The following is a 21595-nucleotide window of genomic DNA, read 5'->3' as shown; positions in this document are numbered from 1 at the left end:
TTATAGACTAACTTCTCTTTCTCTTCCCAGCCACACTTCTTTTTTTTTTTTTTTTTTTTTTTTTTTGCAGTACATGGGCCTCTCACTGCTGTGGCCTCTCCGGACGCGCAGGCTCAGCGGCCACGGCTCACAGGCCCAGCCGCTCTGTGGCATGTGGGATCTTCCCGGACCGGGGCACGAACCCGTGTCCCCTGCATCGGCAGGCGGACTCTCAACCACTGCACCACCAGGGAAGCCCCCAGCCACACTTCTTAATCCTAAGAACCACTGTAGGGCTACCATAATCCAGAAGGGCAATGATGTACCCTATCCAGTTCCTTACATCTGAATGAATAGTCAAAGGAATCCATTTCTTTTCCTACTGAGAGAAAGAACAGTACCTCAAATTAGCATTCATGTCACGTGTTAATGTTTGATGATGAACCTAATTTTTTCCCAAGTGGACTAGCAAAATTTTATCTTATACCATTTAACACCATACCATTGAGTCTGCTTCGCTCACAAGCATGCAAAAAAGAAAAATGTAAATGACTTACCTAAGACCATGGTGGTTTACATGTAGAGTGAATGGTTTTGTTCCAAAGTACTTTAGCGTTTGGCAAACAATAGTTCTGTTCAGTGACAGAGCATAGTCAGCGCCATGCTTTCTCAACTTTATGGTTACTGCTTTGTTTTCTACTCTATTATAATTGACATAAAGTAATTGCAAAATGTAAAGGAAATAAATTTGAACTGTAGGTATAAAATCTGTATTTTGCAGAATTATTTTTAGCCATTTAATATAAATGCTGGCTTTTTTTTGTTGGGGGGGTGGGGCTGTGTTGGGTCTTCGTTGCTGCGCACGGGCTTTCTCTAGTTGCACCAAGCGGAGGCTACTCTTCCTTGCGGTGCGTGGGCTTCTCATTGCGGTGGCTTCTCTTCTTGCAGAGCATGGGCTCTAGGCATGCAGGCTTCAGTAGTTGCATCACACGGGCTCAGTAGTTATGGCACGCGGGCTCTAGGGCACACGGGCTTCAGTAGTTGCAGCATGTGGGCCCAGGGCACGCAGGCTCCAGGGCACGCAGTCTCCAGTAGTTGTAATGCCAGCTATTTTTTAAAATGGTTTTATGGTTTAAAATAGTTTAAAGGGGAACAGCTTTAAATAAGATAGTACCAGAACAGTCATGTTTAGCTGAAATAAGCCTAAAATGAGTCATAATTCAATTAAGATTGTTTGCCACACATTTTATTTTTCTACTCAAAGTGTGGGACAATCAAGGTGTATCATTTGTCAGCTACATACTGCTAAAGGGAACGAATGTAACTACATACTGTAGCTACATATTGTAGGAAAAGAATGCTACAGAAGAAGTATGTAACCATTTAATAATGACAATATAACTTCTTGAATTTAGCTTTTAGACAAGAGATAATTTGAATTAACTGAATTGATAATTAACTGCTGGGGAAGCAGCTTACTTAAGTGTGTCAGGTTATGTGGTTTCATTCAGTTGCTTCCAAAAGCCAGACACACCCAAATATACTGATGTAAAGAACCTTTTGTTTTATTCTAGATTTTAAAGAGCCATCAGTACAATTTTCTAATTCCTTACTGCCTAACATATGGCAAACACCATACAGGCACATGACTTCCACTGTCAATTATGATAATCAGGGCATTACCACTGTAGAGGGAGAAAAACATCCTGATTCCTGACTCTTCTCTTCTCTTATTGGGATGAAAAACCTGTGGAAACCTCTGGCTCTTGTTCTTTGGTTAGGGTGATACCAAATGAATCACAGTATAGGTGGGTAAGGTTGTCCTGAAAAGTAGTGCTGTGTGAGAGATACTGGCTAAAGGGAGTTTCCTTGAGTTGCACAGCAGTCAGATCAAACCAGGGGAAAGGCCTGGGGTAAGGAAAAAAATAGTGTTACTTTTTTATGTCTGTTTAATACATCTGATTTTGCTGTTAAACATTTCCTTTAAAGAAAGTTCTCCTCCACTTGGAAATAAGGTTCTTCATTTTCTATATCAAACTAATTAAAATTCTTAGTTAAATTAAAAATTCATCTGGGTCTATTCAACATGTGGATTTAATTGTACTTATGAGTTTTCACACTTACAATTCTCTAAGTGCATTTAGGGAGGAATTCATAATTAGAGAATGATTATGACAATAAAATCAACATCCTTTTCAGTATATTTTCCTGGAATTTAGAAAGAAAATACATAAAAGGATCATGGACATTAGGAATGGAAGAGACCTCATTTCTTTTACAATATCCTCTTCAAAAAAAAAAAGATACCCTCTTCAACTGTATAGGGAAAGAGGTAGGAGTTAACATGCAAATAAAAATGGGGCAATGTTAAGTATTAGTCTGTAGTGGAATTCAACTTAACAAGCATTAAGACATAGGGTTTTATAGTATTAAAAAAATCAAGAGTAAAGCAAGGATATCTGCTCTCACCACACTTATTCAACGTACCACTAGAAGTTGTAGCCAGTGCAATAATGCAAGAAAAGGAAATGAAAGGCACACAGATTGGAAAGGGAGAACTGAAACTGTTGCTATATATAGATGACATGATGGTCCATGTAGATAATCCAAAGGAATCTAAAAAAAAGAAAAAATCTCCTAGAACTAATAAACGAATTCAGCAAGGTCATAGGATATAAAATAAACATAAAATAAATTTTATTTATATATATTAGCAATGAACTCTTGGGCAAAAAAACCCTAAAAATGCAGTTCCTTTCACACACAAAAAATAGAATACTTAGATGTAAATCTAACAAAACATGTACAGGACTTGTATATTGAAAACTAAGAAATACTGATGAAATAAGGAAGATATAAATGGAGAGATATACTGTGTACATGGATGGGAAAATTTAACATTATAAAGATGTCAACTCTCCACAAATTGATCTATAGATGTAATGGTAAAACAAAAATTAGTGACAACATCAAATGCTGGTGAGGATGCAGAGAAACTGAATCATACATTGCTAATGATGTAAAAGGATATAACAACTTTGAAAAACTGTTTGGCAGTGTCTTAAAAAAATAAACATGCAGCCAGTCATTGCACCCTTGAGCATTTGTCCCAGAGAAATTAAAACTTATGTTTACACAAAAACCTGTACATGAATGTTCAAAGCATCTTTATTCACAATAGCCAAACACTGGAAACATCCTAGATGTCCTTCAACAGGTGAATGATTAAACAAACTATGGTACATACATGCCATGAAAACATAACTGCCATGAAAACTACTCAGCAATAAAAAAGGAATAAATTATTGATACACACAGCAACTTGGATGAATCTCCAGAGAATTATGCTAAATGAAAAAGGCCAATCCCCAAAGGTTGCATAATATATGATTCCTTTTATATGATATTCTTGAAGTGACAAAATCATAGAAATGGAGAACAGCTCAATGGTTGCCAAGTTGGGGAGGAAGGATCAAGATGAAGGATGCCTAGTTATAGAATTGTTCTGTATCTTGACTGTATCAGTGTCAATATCCTGGTCGTGGTATTGTACTATAGTTTTACAATATCTGTGTATAGCTATTGTACTATGGTTTGTTCCATTGGGGGAAACTGGATAAATGGGTACATGGGATTTCTTTGTATTATTTCTTAATAACTGCATGTGAATCAAAATTATCTAAAAAGTTTTTTTAAAAGGGGGGATACAATTAAAAAGTATAATCTACCAAGAAGATGTAAAAAGTACAAACTTCTGTTCATCAGATGATATGGCTTCAAACTTTATAAAACAAAGATTATAAATATAAAGAGAATTTGAGAAACTACAATCATAGTAGAAATATTAATATGCCATGCCTCCCATTCTAACAGGTCATCTGATGTAAAAGACCATATAGCAGCACTTTTCCAACTTTAATGGACATATCACTTGGGAGCTTGTAAAAAGGCAGATTCTGATTCCATACATCTGGGGTGGGGACCCATAATCTGCATTTCTAAACAAACTCCCAGATGATGGCATGGTTATCAGGCAGTTTGAGTGGCAAGGATATGCTGAAAAGGGGAGAAATAAAGTGAAAAAATATATTCTGAATGATAAGACCACCCCTCTCCCTACACATGTGCAGCTTTCTTTCCCCAAGTTGGGTCCCAAAGACTTGAAGATACCAATATTCAGGGTTTCCCAAGGAAAAAGCTGATCAAACCACTCTGTAGTAAAGACCACAGTAGCAAACACAGAGTTTCCAAGCATCTTTTTAGTAACCAGGATCTTAAATATGAGCAGACAGGACTTCCCTGGTGGCACAGTGGTTAAGAATCTGCTTGCCAGTGCAGGGGACATGGGTTCGAGCCCTTATCTGGGGAGATCCCACATGCCAGAGAGCAACTAAGCCCATGCACCACAACTACTGAGCCTGTGCTCTAAAGCCCGTGAGCCACAACTACTAAACCCACGTGCCTAGAGCCTGTGCTCCACAACAAGAGAAGCCATCGCAATGAGAAGCCCTGCACTGCAACAGGGAGTAGCCCCCGCTTGCCACAACTAGAGAAAGCCCATGCGCAGCAAAGAAGGCCCAACGCAACCAAAATAAATAAATAAATTTATTTTTAAAAAATATGAGCAGACAATCAAGGTTCTCCATATACTTGAAGAAAGCTCTAAAATGAATGATAGAGACCAAAATAAATGGTCAAAAATATCCTGAAGGAAAGACTCCTCAGAGAAGAAAAAACTCTATCATTTACATTCTCAAAGGGATAAAAGATGGTATTGCATAGGGAAATGACAACAGGATGCTACATAAAAAAGGAATATTTGGAGACTAAAAAAATCTTTGAAAGTCAAAATATAGCAAAATGAAAAAACGTTCTAAATATAATAGTAAAAACAGGATAGTTGAGGAAATCTCTCAGAAAGCAGAACAAAAACACAAAGATAATGAAAATAGGAGAGCTAAAGAAAATCAGAGGATCAGCCCAGGAGGTCCAATATTTGGCTAATAAAATATTCAGAAGAGAGAACAGAGAAAACAGAGGGAAGGGGAGGAAATTATCAAAGACATAATAGGAGAAAATTAGAGAACTTGACATGCAGATTGAGAAGGACCATTGAATGTTCTGTTTCTTTTATGGGTGGCAATTACATGGATATTTGCTTTACAATAAGTCATTAAACTGTATATTTATAAATGTATGGAATAGGTACTTTTCTGTGTACATATTTTACAATCTTTTGTTTTTTAAGTTAAGGGGAAAAAGGGAGAGGCCCACCAACTGCCCAACACAGTGCATTAAAATAGACCCACATCATGACGCATAATAAAATTTCAGGATGCTGAAGTCAACAGATACTATAAGCTTCCAGAGAGAAAAGGAACAGATTTCAGACCAAGCATGAATTGAAGAATTAGAAGGGCACTGTACCTCTCAACAGCAATTTAAAAGCTGAAAGATGATGGAGCAATGCCTTCAAAATTCTGAGGGATGGGCTTCCCTGGTGGTGCAGTGGTTAAGAGTCCGCCTGCCAATGCAGGGGACATGGTTCGAGCCCTGGTCCGGGAAGATCCCATATGCTGCAGAGCAACTAAGCCCGTGCACCGCAACTACTGAGCCTGCACTCTAGAGTCCGTGAGCCACAATTACTGAGCCTGTGTGCCACAACTACTGAAGCCCGTGCCTAGAGCCTGTGCTCCACAACAAGATAAGCCACCGCAATGAGAAGCCGGCACACTGCAACACAGAGTAGCTCCAGCTCGCTGCAACTAGAGAAAGCCCACATGCAGCAATGAAGACCCAACACAGCTAAAAATAAAATAAAATAAAATAAAAAATTCTGAGGGAAAATTGTTTCTACCCTAGATTCTTTTTTTTTTTAATTCTTTTTGTTGCAATGATGAATGGGATTGTTTCCTTAATTACTCTTTCTGATCTTTCGTTGTTTGTGTATAGGAATGCAAGAGATTTCTGTGCATTTATTTTGTATTCTGCAACTTTACCAAATTCATTGATTAGCTCTAGTAGTTTTCTGGTGGCATCTTTAGGATTCTCTATGTATAGTATCATGTCATCTGCAAACAGTGACAGTTTTACTTCTTTTCCAATTTATATTCCTTTTATTTCTTTTGCTTCTGATTGCCATGGCTAGGACTTCCAAAACTATGTTGAATAATAGTGGCAAGAGTGGACATCCTTGTTGCTTTGTATTTCTGTGGTGTCCGTCGTAACTTCTTCTTTTTCATTTCTAATTTTACTGTTATGAGTCCTCTCCCTCTTTTTTTGATGAGTCTGGATAAAGGTTTATCAATTTTATCTTCTCAAAGACCAGCTTTTTGTTTTATTGATATTTGCTATTGTTTTCTTTGTTTCTATTTCATTTATTTCTGCTCTGATCTTTATGATTTCTTTCCTTCTACTAACTTTGGGTTTTTTCTTCTTTCTCTAGTTCCTTTAGGTGTAAGGTTAGATTGTTTATTTGAGATTTTTCTTGTTTCTTGATGTAGGCTTGTATTGCTATAAGCTTCCCTCTTAGAACTGCTTTTGCTGCATCTCATAGGTTTTGGATCGTCGTGTTTTCATTGTAATGTGTCTCTAGGTATTTTCTGATTTCCTCTTTGATTCCTTCAGTGATCTCTTGGTTATTTAGTAACGTATTGTTTAGCCTCCATGTGTTTGTGTTTTTTACGTTTTTTTCCCTGTAATGGATTTCTAATCTCATAGCATTGTGGTGGGAAAAGATGCTTGATGTGATTTCAGTTTTCTTAAATTTACTGAGGCTTGATTTGTGACCCAAGATGTGATCAATCCTGAAGAATGTTCCATGTGCACTTGAGAAGAAAGTGTAATCTGTTGTTTTTGGATGGAATGTCCTATAAATATCAATTAAATCTATCTGGTCTATTGTGTCACTTAAAGCTTGTGCTTCCTTATTAAGTTTCTGTTTGGATGATCTGTCCATTGGTGTAAGTGAGGTGTTAAAGTCCCCCACTATTATTGTGTTACTGTTGATTTCCTCTTTTATAGCTGTTAGCATTTGCCTTATGTATTGAGGTGCTCCTATGTTGGGTGCATATATATTTATAATTGTTATATCTTCTTCTCAGATTGATCCCTTGATCATTATGCAGTGTCCTTCCTTGTCTCTTGTAACATTCTTTATTTTAAAGTCTATTTTATCTGATATGAATATTGCTACTCCAGCTTACTTTTTTTTGTTTTTTTTTGCGGTACGCGGGCCTCTCCCTGTTGTGGCCTCTCCCATTGCGGAGCACAGGCTCCGGACGTGGAGGCTCAGCGGCCATGGCTCACGGGCCCAGCTGCTCCGCGGCATGTGGGATCTTCCCAGACTGGGTCATGAACCCGTGTCCCCTGCATCGGCAGGTGGACTCTCAACCACTGCGCCACCAGGGAAGCCCCCAGCTTTCTTTTGATTTCCATTTGCATGGAATATTTTTTTCCATCCCCTCACTTTCAGTCTGTATGTGTCCGTAGGTCTGAAGTGGGTCTCTTGTAGACAGCATACATATGGGTCTTGTTTTTGTAACCATTCAGTGAGCCTGTGTCTTTTGGTTGGAGCATTTAATCCATTCACGTTTAAGGTAATTATTGATATGTATGTTCCTATTACCATTTTCTTAATTGTTATGGGTTTGTTTTTGTAGTTCCTTTTCTTTGTGTTTCCCACTTAGAGAAGTTCCTTTAGCATTTGTTGTAGAGCTGGTTTGGTGGTGCTGAATTCTCTTAGCTTTTGCTTGTCTGTAAAGCTTTTGATTTCTCCTTCGAATCTGAATGAGATCCTTGCTGGGTACAGTAATCTTGGTTGTAGGTTCTTCCCTTTCATCACTTTAAATATATCGTGCCACTCCCTCTGGCTTGTAGATTCCTACTGAGAAATCAGCTGTTAAACTTATGGGAGGAGTTCCCTTGTATGTTATTTGTCATTTTTCCCTTGTTGCTTTCAAAATTTTTTCTTTGTGTTTAATTTTTGTCAATTTGATTATTATGTGTCTCAGCATGTTTCTCCTTGGGTTTATCCTGCCTGGGACTCTCTGCACTTTCTGGACTTGGGTGGCTATTTCCTTTCTCATGTTAGGGAAGTTTTCGACTATAATCTCTTCAAAGATTTTCTCGGGTCCCTTCTCTCTCTCTTCTCCTTCTGGGACCCCTATAATGCAAATGTTGTTGCGTTTAATGTTGTCCCAGAGGTCTATTAGGCTGTCTTCATTTCTTTTCATTCTTTTTTCTTTATTCTGTTCCGTGGCAGTGAATTCCACCATTCTGTCTTCCAGGTCACTTATCCGTTCTTCTACCTCAGTTATTCTGCTATTGATTACTTCTAGTGTAGTTTTCCTTTCAGTTATTGTATTGTTCATCTCTGTTTGTTTGTTCTTTAATTATTCTAGGTCTTTGTTAAACATTTCTTACATCTTCTCCATCTTTGACTCCATTCTTTTTCCGAGGTCCTGGATCATCTTCACTATCATTATTCTGAATACTTTTTCTGGAAGGTTGCCTATCTCCACTTCATTTAGTTGTTTTTCTGGGGTTTTATCTTGTTCCTTCATCTGGTACAAAGTCCTCTGCCTTTTCATTTTGTCTATCTTTCTGTGAATGTGGTTTTCTTTCCACAGGCTGAAGGACTGTAGTTCTTGCTTCTGCTCTAACCTAGATTCTCTACCTGGCTATGTTCTCAATAAAATATTAGGTTAGAATAAAAACATTTTCAGACACAGTCCCTAAAAATTACTTCCTACGCAGGCTTTTCTAAGGAAGCTACTGGAGAAGGACAGATTCCACCATAATGAAGAAGGAAATGAATCCAGAGGAAGAGGGGTCCAGGAAAAAGAGATCCAGCATAAGAGAGAGGCAAAGAGAATCCCAGGATAAGGGGGAAGGAAAATTCCCAAACTGAAAGTGTACCACAGGTCATTGGTGATTAATTAGAACACAAAAGATAAGAGGGGGGTAAGATCAAGGATTACTTCCAGGTTCTGGCCTGAACAACTCCACAAAGGAGCATGTAATGGCAACCTAAGTCCCCGAAGTGGAAAAGATCACCCAGGAACAAAGTGTAGAATGAAAAGAAAGGAATGCCTAGGACAGAGCCCTGAAAACTCCCAGATTTAAGGATAGGGCATAAGAGGAGCTGGCAAAGGAGGAATCGGAGGAGCAGGAGGAAAATGAAGAGAATGTGAGGGTATCATGAAAGCTAAGAGAAAAGATTGTTTCAAGAAGGAAGGCATGTTCAATAGCCAAGGAAGAAAAGGATAAATTTAGTGACATGGAAGTCACTGGTAACAAGGGCAACCATTTGTCTCTATTAGATTATTAAAGATTAAAAAGAATGATCTAATAGTTATCAAGCTATAGTGAAATGGCACTCTCATACACTATTGGTAGAAATATAAGTATCACTTTTTTGATAAGCAATTTAGGAATACCTATCAAACATAAACTATATATAACCTCTGACCCAGAAATTTTACTGGTACAAGTGTGCAAAGTTTAAGGATGAAATGTTCAAAGCAGCCCTTTGTGCAAAATGTGGGGCAAAGGAACTACATTGCCATCAAGAGGAAATAGGATGAATAAATGTAGCTAAAGAAATGTATCCAATGGATGCCTGCACAGCACTCATAAATGAAATAGATATGACTGTACTAACATAGAATGGTACCTATGATGTAGTAAGTATAATCCCCATGTTTCTAAAATGTATATATAGATACAGATATGCATATACATTATAATGACAATATAAATATATGTTTGTAAATGCATAGGTAGAAAGACAAAAATACAAAAACCATCAGAGGTAAAGTCTATGAAAAGGGATTTGGGGGGCAAAGGAGGGCTCTCACTTTTCCACTAGTTGGATTTTTTTTATAAGAATGTATTTGTTTTATACATTTCTAAAGATAACATGAAAGGAAAAAGATAAAAGCATCTTCTAAGAAAACAGTGTGGGAGAAGTTAGAATGGCCACTCATCTAATACTTTACCTTTTCCGAGACAGGTTCTTGGCATAGGCTTTGCTGACAAAATCTTGTGCTTGAAATTTTTGGAAAGACGCTCTATCTTTCTCACAGGCTTCAAAGTGCTTGGCGAGGAACAGTTCATTCAGAAGCTGCAGCACTTGTGAGTGGGGCATGTCCTTTTCTGTGCAGACATTTATGGCTGCATAGAACACTCCCTCCAACCATTTGATATTGAGGATTATTCCCCCTAAACATCAATGAAAAAGGAAATACCCGTTAGCACCACCAAAAAGGTTTGCAGGGAACCTAGGACAAACCCCAGACGGTGAACAGCCACCTTCTGTCCAAGACAGTTTGGTTACATGAACCTCAAGATAAGCGCTCTTCCTTTCTAGGCCAAGAACCCTGTTTGTGCCCTTTATAACACATTGCATGTTGACCCTACCAGAGGAAGACAGATATGTTAATGTAGGCATTGCTGATGACAAATGCATCTCTAGAAATCTCTAGAATGGTCCTTGCCAATAAGGCAAACTGCAAGGTTACAGTAAGGAAAAGCCATTTAGTCCCAGACACTGCATCCTCTGGTTTAAATAGGCTCTCTCCTCTGGTTGTTTCCAATTCATCCTTAAAGGGTCCGATTAATCACACTTCTTAGCTTTCCCTAAAAAGGCTACTTTTTGCCACCAAAGCTGTTCCCATGTAAAACCTAAATAGCTGAGAATGTATCTAGCTTGTACTTATACACACACACACACCCTCAGCACACATGCATGCACGCACACGCACACACACGCGTGCGTGCGCGCACACACACACACACACACACACACACACAGGGATTTAATAAGATAGCAGTAGGCCAAGAGGAAGGTAATTTTTAAAAGTACCAAAAATACCGTGAGCCATTACCAGCAGGACTGTAGGGACAGGTAGCCTGAAGAATCACAGGGTCTTGGAGAGCAGCTGTGATTTCCTTATTGGCCCCCCAGATGCTGGCAAGATCTTCAACACACTGATACTGAGGCCGCAAGACACTGGTGTGCTTCAGTAGGAGTTTCAACCTGAAAGTAAAGCCACCAACGCAGGAAGTGCAGGGCCCAGACTAGAATAAAGCACCACGTGACCCACTGAGTTTACATCCAGCCCCAACAATGTAGTCCCCTGCACAGCACTGCTCACAGGCAAACGCAGGTGTGGGTCGGCACTGGGGCACTACATCTTAGATGGATTGTTCACCCATCCACTCAAAACTTACTCAATGTCACCCCAAGCCGGGCACTGAGCTAGACACTCGAGGTACAAAAATAATATCTGACACATGCTCCACATCAATTTTCATGCTGTTGAGTGGCGTACAAGGGGAACACTCATCAGCTTCAAGTAGTTGGAAGTAATGCTCTACTGCAGTTCTAAACATTTGCACATCAAAGAAAAGGTCCCACCCACAAGTGCTGGAAAAGCGGGGAAGACACAGTTTCAAAGGCTGGCTGGTCCTTCTGCCAATGAAGCTGCTTCCACCTTATGACTGGGAATGACCAACTCCAAGAGGTAGGGGCCAGGGTGGAGATGAGCAGACAGAGCAGTCCTGCCAATCCTGTGCTCACCCTAACAAGATACCTGGGTAGTGGGACGGCAGCCACAAAGCTGTACACAATGCAGGCTTTTCCAAGGCTGGTTTGAATTTCTGCACAGATATTAGACAGCTGAGATGGCAGGCAGCAGAGGAATATCACGTTGGCCCACTCCACCAGAGAAGAGTTACAGTAAAAGCACTGGATCCCCAGTTTCTTGAATTCATCTGGGAGGGAATAAAGGAAGTCAGAAAGATCACAGTACAAAGAACTTCGAACTCAACATCAGCTGTGGGGAGAGGATGACAATTATTTTATCTCAAGTCTTGCCACCACATTAATCAGAAGAGATTCCCTCATGCCTTCTAAAAGCCACGCAGCAAAGCCCTGACCCCATGACTATGGCAGGAGGTGCCACTGCAGCAGTGCTCGAGATTGTAAGATAATTCATCCCTACCTTATGTTTTAGACCAAATGCTAGAATTTTTCAGAGTTTCTTTTTTTAGGAAGAAAAAAGGTCTGAATGAAGCCTTCTCCAATTAACAGAATTCATCGTGTACCAGATAATGTACAAAGTACATACGTTATCTAAGGGAATCTCATAAGGACCTTATGAGACAGAGGCTAGTGTTATTCCTATATTATAGATGCAGAAACTGAGGCTTCAAGAATTCTGTGACTGGGCTGAAGTTAAACAGCTTAACTGGCTTGAAATGATGGGAAAGACTGAGAGAGTGGAAGAGTATAGGGCAGAGGTTGGGAGGAATTTGCCAAAATATGCTTACAGTTTCAGTATACACAATTTAATGTCAATAAGATGTTTATAAATGTAGAAAGAAATGTATAACTCATGTAGTTGCTAAAAACACTTCTTGGTAGTTAATCATTTAATTGTACTTATTGTGATCTGGATCCTCAAAAGTAAAAATGTGAACTCACATACGGTAGTATGTTTTAAGTGTTATCAGAGAACAGGATGTTAGACATTGCAGAGGTCAGTTCTTCTCTTAACCACCACAAGTATGTGATAAAGTTGATGCTGAGGTTATCTGGGTACTCAGGTACTTCCAGGTAGGAAGATACACAGGACAAAGAAGAACTTTAGAAAACATGCATATCCACTTTGCTTCCATATGTGGTTCTCAAAAGTGCACAGAAGCTGATGCTGAGCATTTTGAATTCTTGCTTCCTTAATACAACATACAGTGATATTCTATGACTGTAATTTTATTATTAATAAACATATCGCTTCCCAGAAGAATATATGCATTTTATTGAAATGTCATATATACTGGTCCTATTGATGAGATTTAAGAAATCTGCCTTGAGGGGTTAAGATTTTTTTAGTTTCCTTAATATAGAAGGAACATTTACAAATCAATAAGAAAAATCATACAGGCATCCAACAGAAAAATTGAACAAAAAAGAACTCAAAAATGATGAAATAGCAATAAGCCTATAAAAAATTTTAATTCTTCTAGTGATCAGTGAAAGACATATTAAAGTAAGAAAAATTGTAAAGGCATATTAAAATGGTGATTAAAAAAAAGATTCCCAGAATTGACAAGCGTGTAGTAAAATGGGTATTCTTACACACTGTTGATGAAAGTTTATACCTGAACAACATCCTTTGTAGGTCAGTTTGAAAAAATATATTAGAAGTTTCTTTAAAAATTAAATATACCTATCATATGACCCAGCCACCCCATTCCCAAGTGTTTACTCAAGAAAAATAAAAGCATTTCTCCACACCAATATTTGTACACAAATGTTCATAATAGCTTTATTTGTAATAGCCCCAAATTGGAAACAACCTGAATGTCCATCAACAGAGGAATAAATGAACTATGGAGTATCCATGCAATAAAACACTACTCAGAAATAAAAAGAATATCAATACATGCAACACACGGATATATCTCAAAATAATTATGCAGAGTGAAAGAATTCAGACCATTGCGGGGAGGGATAAATTAGGAATTTGGGAGTAATATATACACACTACTATATATAAAATAAACAATAAGGACCTACTGTATAGCACAGGGAACTATACTCAATATTTTGTAATAACCTATATGGGAAAAGAATCTGAAAAGGAATATATGAATATAGAATATATTCTGTGTAATATATTTTCTATATATATATACATATAACTGAATATACGTAACTGAATCACTTTGCTGTACATCTGAAACTAACACAACATTGTAAATCAACTATACTTCAATAAAAAAATTAATTATAAAAAGAATTCAGACCAAAGAAGAAGTACAAACTGTATGACTCCATTTATACAAAACTCTACAAAATGCAAACTAATCAGTAGTGACAGAAATCAGATCAGTGGGGATTTCCCTGGTGGCGCAGTGGTTGGGAGTCCGCCTGCCAATGCTAGGGGACACGGGTTTGAGCCCTGGTCTGGGAAGATCCCACATGCCGTGGAGCAACTAAGCCCATGCGCCACAACTACTGAGCCTGTGCTCTAGAGCCTGCAAGCCGTAACTACTGAAGCCTGCGTGCCTAGAGCCTGTGCTCCGCAACAAGAGAAGCCAATGCAATGAGAAGCCCGCGCACCACAACGAAGAGTAGCCCCCGCTCTCTGCAACTAGGGAAAGCCCGCGTGCAGCAACAAAGACCCAACGCAGCTAAAAATAAAATAAATAAACAATTAATTAAAAAAAAATCAGATCAGTGGTTTCCTGAGTGGGTTCTGCAGGGAGGTAGAGAGATTCATTACCTTGATTACGTTGATGGTTTCACAGGAGCATACACGTGTCACAAAACATCAAACTGTACACTTTATTTTTAAAATTTATTTTAAAAATATTTATTTACTTAGGCTGCACTGGGTCCTTAGTTGCGGCACGCAGGATCTTTCAGTTGCGGCATGCAGGCTTCTTAGTTGCAGCATGCGGACTTCGTAATTGCGGCATGCATGTGGGATCTAGTTCCCAGACCAAGGATTGAACCTGGGACCCCTGCATTGGGAGCTAAGTCTTACCCACTGGACCACCACGGAAGTCCCTGTACACTTTTTAAAAAATATTTATTTATTTATTTTCTTTTTTTTGGCTGCGTTGGGTCTTAGTTGCAGCATGTGGGATCTTGGTTGAGGCATGCAGGATCTTTTTTTCATTGCCGTGCATTGGCTCTTCATTGCGGTGCTCAGGCTTCTCTCTCGTTGTGGCTGTGGATTTTCTCTCTCTAGTTGTGGCACGCGGACTCCAGAGCACGTGGGCTCTGTATTTGCGGCTTGCGGGCTCTCTCATTGAGGCGCGTGAGCTCAGCAGTTGTGGCACACGGGCTTAGTTGCCCTGCAGCACGTGGGATCTTAGTTCCCTGACCAAGGATTGAACCCGCGTCCCCTGCTTTGGAACGTGGATTCTTTACCACTTTTAAAATGTGCAGTTTAGAACTTCCCCAGTGGTCCAGTGGTTAAGACTCCGCACTTCAATGCAAGGGGCACGGGTTCGATCCCTGGTTGGGGAACTAAGATCCCACATGCCTTGTAGCCTGGCCAAGAAATTTTTTTTTAAATGTGCAGTTTATTATATACAAAGTATATCTTAATAAAGCTGTACCTGTACTTTGACCTAGTAATTTTGTTTTTTAAATTATGTAAAAGGAAGTCCTACTAAATAAGGCACAGTTACATAAATTATCATACAGTCATACTTAGGAATACTATACAACCTTAAAATCATGAGTTTGAAGACTGTCAAATAATATGAGAATAGGCTCATGATACATTAAGTGAAAAAAGCAGGATACAAAAAGCTTTGTAGAGTGTTAATTACTGATATAATGAGAGGAAAAAATGGGAAAGAAATGATAACCCTGCTAGAATTATAGGTAGTTATTATTTACTTCCCTATAGTTTTCTAAATTTTCTATAACATTCATATATTACTTTACATTAAAAATATTTTGAAGTATAATTTACATACAATGCAACACACAGATCTGAAGTAAATAGTTTGATCAACTTTGACAAATGCATACACCTATGTAACTCACACCTCTCTCAAGATACAGAATATTTCCAACTCCCCAGAAAGTTCCCTTGGGCCTCTTCTCAGTCTCCCCAGAAGCAACCACTGTTCTGATTTCTATCACCATAAGTTAATAAATGGAATCATTATAAAACTTTAAAAAAAATTTCAGTAAATGTTATTTTAAAAGAATAAGGCCAAATATTTGGAACTGGTAAACACCACTCAGACTCTAACTGGTCCAGTTAGAAAATTTGAATTCTGTTTGGAAACCTTCTCTATATCAAAGACCCAGAAAGATATCTCGCCACCAAGGGCACAGGGAGGAGATATGGATATAAATATTTAGGTGGAGAAGAAAGTTGCTTTAAGGAACAAGTTAAAAAACCATCTTCCTGGCTTTTCTGGGGGCTAGCAAGCTGAGAACTCGGCATGCTGTATGCGAGGATTCCTCTTTTGAGGGACCCTTTCAAAATGGCCTCGTCACCACCTAAAGAGCACACCCAAGCCTCCCTTCTATTGCGCAGAGCTCCTCACCTAGGGCCTCTGGCCTCCGAGTGGAGATCCTCAGGCTGTCAGCTGGGATGGGGACAAGCTGAAGCAGTGTGTGAGCCAGCTGCTTCCCAAGGTGGCCGCCTCCAATGATGCCCACCTTTAACGCATCGTCATCAGGAGTGTCTTCACGCAATCCAGCCAAGCGACATGTAGAAGTTTGCTTCTCCTGTAATGATTTTCTGGAGAATGATTCTCTGGAGAATGAACACAGACACACACCCAAGTAAACGCAGACCCTTAGTCCTTCTTGACCGTCAACCTCTGACGTTCTCTGGTTTAACTTCCTCACATGCAGCCTGCTGTGACACCATAAGTACTTCAGAGAGTAGAATTCCAATTATGTCCCACTGATCCAGCTTCACTGATGGAATGAAATGTTCCTCCTGAGTGAATTTTCCAGGAAGTAAAGCATACCCCTTTCAAAGGATCAGAACTTGTTTAAAACATTCTTAAGTGAACATCTTTTGGGTTATATGTATCGTGCATTTCCCTGCCTTCTTAAACACAAGGTCTGACTACTTAACCATTTCTTTGACTCAGGACCATCACTGTGAACAGCCTAATTACAATTACACCTTATCCTGGAACATGGGGAGCCAGTTCCTTCATTGTTTCCCGTGCAGACAGCTGTCAATTTCCATCTCCATCAGGATGAGTGCACCCCTCTCCTACTATACACCTCCTCTTTCTAGTTTGTTATTTCAGTTCTGCACAAACCCAGGAAACCATGTAACTTAGCTTTTTTCCAAACGTAATGATTTATAACAGTAAATGGTTTATAAGGGAAAACAGACCTAAGAAACTGAGGATCAAGGATCTGAGGCCACTCTTTCTGGAGGTTCACTTGACCCAAGATGAACAAAGTCTGACCTCTGAATACATAAGGCATTTTTATGTTGTTATATGGCAATCTTGTATTTGTTCTGTATTTCTGTGAAAATTGGAGTCTTAAAGCTCTGGAGTTTCCATGTAAGCATCACAAGCCCCATTCTAGTTAAGGCTTCTCTTTTGGTTAAAAGGAGAGCATTTTCTCTCTGTGCCTGATCCTTCCAAACAGAAGATGCCTCCTGGAAGTTTCCCATATTGGTTTCTCATCACTCACCTTGGAGACAGCCAATAGGTTTACTACGCATCCTTATCAGTCAGCCAGTCAGCAAACTTCTTGAGTAGTCTGCCTCCTCGGGTATGTGCTGTATCTATAACATGTTTAATTCAGATCTGGTCCTACCATCTAGGAATTAATCTAATTTCAGAGAAAAGTAAACTGAGAAGCAGACTGAGGGGTTGGGGGGTGGGGACAAATGCTCTAGGAGTGACCTAGAGTTACAGAATCCAGGAGCCTAGTCCTAGGTACTTGGCTCTCACACACCTCCTACTTAAGCATCAGAAGCCAGGACGGGACTGAGAGCTTCTTTGGAAATCAGTATTCCTGGTTTCAGGCAAGTCATCCAGCCATAAGGACCCCCAAATTTCCAGGAGGCTTTCTTGTGAGGAAGCATTCCACTGTTAGCTCAGCCCCAAAAGAAAAAAATGACCCCATTTTCAGCCAGTAGCCATGGAATGGCTAGTGATTAGTAGCTGTGGCAGACAAGCTGGTCATCCTGATGAGGGAGTGAATGATAGGATGGATGAACGAACGAATGAATGGATTATTTAATGTCTACTCACTGAAAGGAAATCACCACTAATCCATGCTTTATTACATAAACACAGCCAAGGGACCCTGGTATGCATTTCCCTGGTGCTTTCAGACCAGCAGTACTCGAGTGTGGGTTGGAAAAGGTAGGAGGACACTCCCCCTGCCAAAGTTACTCTCCAATATAAAAAGTTTAAGTCATCTGGAGTCTCTGCAGTGAAATTCTTCTCCATCTGCCTGACCTTGGAGACCCAGCTTACCTCAAATTATGGAGTAGCTTGCAGAAGAAGGTTGCATGGGCACAGGCCTTGGTCATCAGCCCATGAGAACGGCCCAGCAAATACAGCCAGCTGTGGTCTTCCTCTTGAATCCCATACTCAAACTGCAGTGTCTCAAGGTCCTCTAGCATGTCCATCTCCAAACCAGCATCTCCTGCAACAACAGACACCAATCAACTCGGCTCCCTGTCCGGGAAGAAGAAGGAGTCTACGCAGGAGGGTGTGTGTGCCCAAGTCTCAGGGTCTCCTGATGGTGGCTTCAGCACCTCTCCTCCCGGTTATGAACTGGCAGCTCTCATCCACTTCTCTGAGTGTGAGTCCTGGAGGATTCCTAAGCACTGACTACCCGTGAGTCAGGAATACTGAATTCATGGAAAACCTGGACAAAATCCATATAGGCTCCAGGCACAGTTTTCAGCAGGTGCATTTACATTAACAATGGGTTTCACAGGCACATTTCTCCCTTCCATTCTCTCCTAGGTTTTAGACATAGGACTGAACACTTAGACCACATTTCACAGAAATTCTCCCCTTTCACTAAACTCTGTGTTCCCCACAGGGTAGAAAAGAACCCAAACTAAATATCACGGTGCTTTATCTAGGGCGGGGACATCTAGATTTTAGAAAATGAAGCCAGAGAGGTATAAGCCCATCCACATATATCTCTCACCAACCAAACGGAGGAGAAGATGGCTCTGCTCCTCAGTGGTTCTGGAACTGGAGGGTAAGAACTACATTTTCAGGGAGAATTACCCAAGAAGGTTGTCATTATGACTCCTTAGCTACCGGATTACTTCAGTCTTGGAGCCTTAAAGGGGCCAGCCCCACTTAGAGCTTTTCCAGACCTGCAACATGAGGGCAAGAATTCCTTCACTACTTCTTGGAGTACTACACCAGGGCAGTATGGGATCCCCCTTTTCCCAACAGAAGTTTCTAGACTTCTAGTTTTTTTTTTTTTTGGCAGACTGCAATATCATACAGATCTTAGCACTACTCAGAGTTATTTTTCAAACCCCTTCTTTTTGTGTTCAAGAAATCAATGAATAAATAATAAAATAAACAAAATAGATAAAATAAATTCTGAGGATCTAATGTACATCATGGTGACTATAGGTAAGAATACTGTATTGTCTACTTGAAATTTGCTAAGAGTAGATCTTAAGTGTTCTCACCACCCACACAAAAAAGGTAACTGTGAGGTGATGGACGTGTTAATTAACTTGACTGTGGTACTAATTTCACAGTGTATATCAAATCATTATATTGTTATCACTTAAATATATACAATATTTATTTGTCAATCATACCTCAATAAAGCTGGGAAAAATAATATTCAAAACTCTAATCTATTTTATAGCAATGGCAAAATTGAGATCAGAATTCAAAACTGCTCCTCTCTAACCTTTTTAAATTAAAAAAAAAATTTTATTGAGGTGAGATTCACAAAACAGCCATTAAAAAGTGAACAGTTCAGTATATTCAGTGTTGTTCACCCACTACCTCTAGTTCCAAAACATTTTCAACTCCCACCAAAGGAAATGCTACACCCAATAAGCAGTTACTCCCCATTTCCTCCCCACCCTCCCACTCAGCCCCTGGCAACCACATATCTGTTTTTATCTCTGTGGAATTACCTTTTCTGGCTATTTCACCTAAATGGAATCATACAAAACGTGACCTTTAGTATCTGGCTTCTCTAATCCCTTTTGTAGGAGGGCTGTTAGGTCAATTGCTTTAAAGGCAAAGTCTCCAGCACTTGAAGTGAAGAGCAGACAAGTTTTCAAGTCTAAGAAACCCTTCCTTAGACCGTAACAGTGGGTAGGCCATCTGAATGTTGCAAGTGATGTTTCCTGATCCGAAGGAAAGAGACGCTCAAAACCTTCCAACTCAGCATGACAATGCAGCACACATTAACTTGTATAAGCGTGGATTCCAGACCCATCCTTTACTTACGCATTCTCAAAAATGGGGATCTGCTGCTTGTGGCGTTGTAACACATCGAGTTGGCTAGGCTGAACTACATTTTCAGCCTACGTGTGTGCCACCACAGGAGAGGTTTCGTGCGGATCTGGAGGTGGAAGTGCAGCAGCCGTTTGTGCTTGCGAGGCTGGGCAGGCACTTCCACTGTCTGTGGGCAGCGCTGTTGCTGTGGGGCAGCAGTTGGGCCCGCAACTGCTATACCTTCCCTGGGATCCTCCTGTCGCTTCTCACACTCCTGGGCCAGGGGTGTGTTCAGCTGTGTGACAAAGGCCACCAGTGAGCTTCCCCTGCAGGTCATCCACTTCCTCAGGTTGGGGGCGGTGAGAACTGGCAGGGGTTCCAGTCCATCCTCATGGGCTCCAGCTCATCCTTGCTCCCCCTCCCCTCACTTTTTATCCATCTTCCCTTCCCCACTGCCTGCCCTATGGATTTCTAGCTCTACCACCAGACATGAAGATAACCTTCCAGAGACTGTACCAGCTGCCACACTTGAGCAAGGTCAAAGCCCTGTAATGAATCCCATATGTAGATTAGACAGGTGGACAGACTGGCAGACTATATAATCCTAGTGGCTCTGCTTCTCTAAGTGAACCCTCATACACTAGTTAGGTCACCACTGTTTATTTGAAGATCGGTCAATAACTTCAGCACAATTTAGCAAATTAAACTCCTGTTTCTTCAATAGCAAGAGGGTTGATCCGGAAAGGAACCAAATATGAGGTTACCTGGAATTGCAAAGGCCATTACAAAGTACAGGAGCAAAAGATGGAATCTGATCCCCTTAGAGCAGGCTTTCTCCACACTGGCACTACTGACATTTGGGGCCGGATAATTCTTTCTTGTAGGGAGCTGCCTGTGCATTGTAGGATCGTTAGTAGCATCCCTGGCCTCTATCCACTACATGCCAGGAGCTCCATCCAGTTGTTGCAACAAAAAGTGTCTCCAGGGCTTCCCTGGTGGCGCAGTGGTTAAGAATCCGCCTGCAGGGGACACGGGTTCGAGTCCTGGTCCAGGAAGATCCCACATGCTGCGGAGCACCTAAGCCCATGCACCATGACTACTGAGCCTACACTCTAGAGCCCACGAGCCACAACTACTGAAGCCTGTGCACCTAGAGCCCATGCTCTGCAACAAAGAGTAACCCCTGCTCGCCGCAACTAGAGAAAGCCCATGCACAGCAACAGACCCAACACAGCCAATAAATAAATAAATAGATAGATAAATAGATAAATAAATAATAAATTCTTTAAAAAAAAAAAAGCGTGTCCAGGTATTGACACGTCTCTTGGGGGGCAAAATTGCCTCCAGATGAGAACCACATTGCCTTAAAGCCTGCTGTGTGCCTCTGTACGGGTGTCTTCTCTTCCCCCTACCACTTCACCCACTCCACACAGCCACAAAAGCACAGAATCCTACAAGCTCTGAGAGAATCGTGCCCTCCCCTCACAGATTAAGATAATGAGTCCAGAGAGAAGGGGACTCGTCCAGCACCACACAGCTTGTCAGTGGTAGAGCTGGGACGAGAGGCCGGGTCTTCAGCCAGGGGGCAGTGCTCCCTCTGTTAACCACACGGCCCTGCTTTGCCGTAAGCACTGTTATTCCACAACCTGAAGTGCTG

The 21595-nt window shown here is 40.5% G+C and overlaps 1 protein-coding gene across 1 annotated transcript; it reads right to left on the bottom strand.

Annotated features, from left to right (window-relative positions):
• Positions 1-20: 20 nt before the first annotated feature.
• Positions 21-21566, bottom strand: NOXRED1 (NADP dependent oxidoreductase domain containing 1). The gene is made up of 7 exons (XM_073800192.1): positions 19951-21566; positions 17980-18151; positions 16066-16262; positions 11577-11757; positions 10869-11020; positions 9981-10203; positions 21-1887 (listed from the first exon to the last, which is right to left on the bottom strand). The coding sequence occupies exons 1-7, from the start codon at positions 19994-19996 to the stop codon at positions 1710-1712; spliced, it is 1149 nt and encodes a 382-aa protein (XP_073656293.1). The 5' UTR covers positions 19997-21566; the 3' UTR covers positions 21-1709.
• Between the last annotated feature and the right edge of the window lie 29 nt (positions 21567-21595).

Source organism: Tursiops truncatus, chromosome 2, assembly GCF_011762595.2.
Source record: "Tursiops truncatus isolate mTurTru1 chromosome 2, mTurTru1.mat.Y, whole genome shotgun sequence".
NCBI classification, from domain to species: Eukaryota; Metazoa; Chordata; class Mammalia; order Artiodactyla; family Delphinidae; genus Tursiops; species Tursiops truncatus.
Note: the sequence above shows the minus strand (reverse complement) of the source record. Positions and strands in the feature narration are given on the sequence as shown.

Coding starts and splice junctions, on each gene's coding strand:
- NOXRED1 (XM_073800192.1), bottom strand. CDS start 19,996: ATGTGTTACAACGCCACAAGCAGCAGATCCCCATTTTTGAGAATGC. Junction 18,152..19,950: donor ATCCCCATTTTTGAGAATGC/GTAAGTAAAGGA, acceptor CTGTTGTTGCAG/GAGATGCTGGTTTGGAGATG. Junction 16,263..17,979: donor AAGCTACTCCATAATTTGAG/GTAAGCTGGGTC, acceptor ATCATTCTCCAG/AAAATCATTACAGGAGAAGC.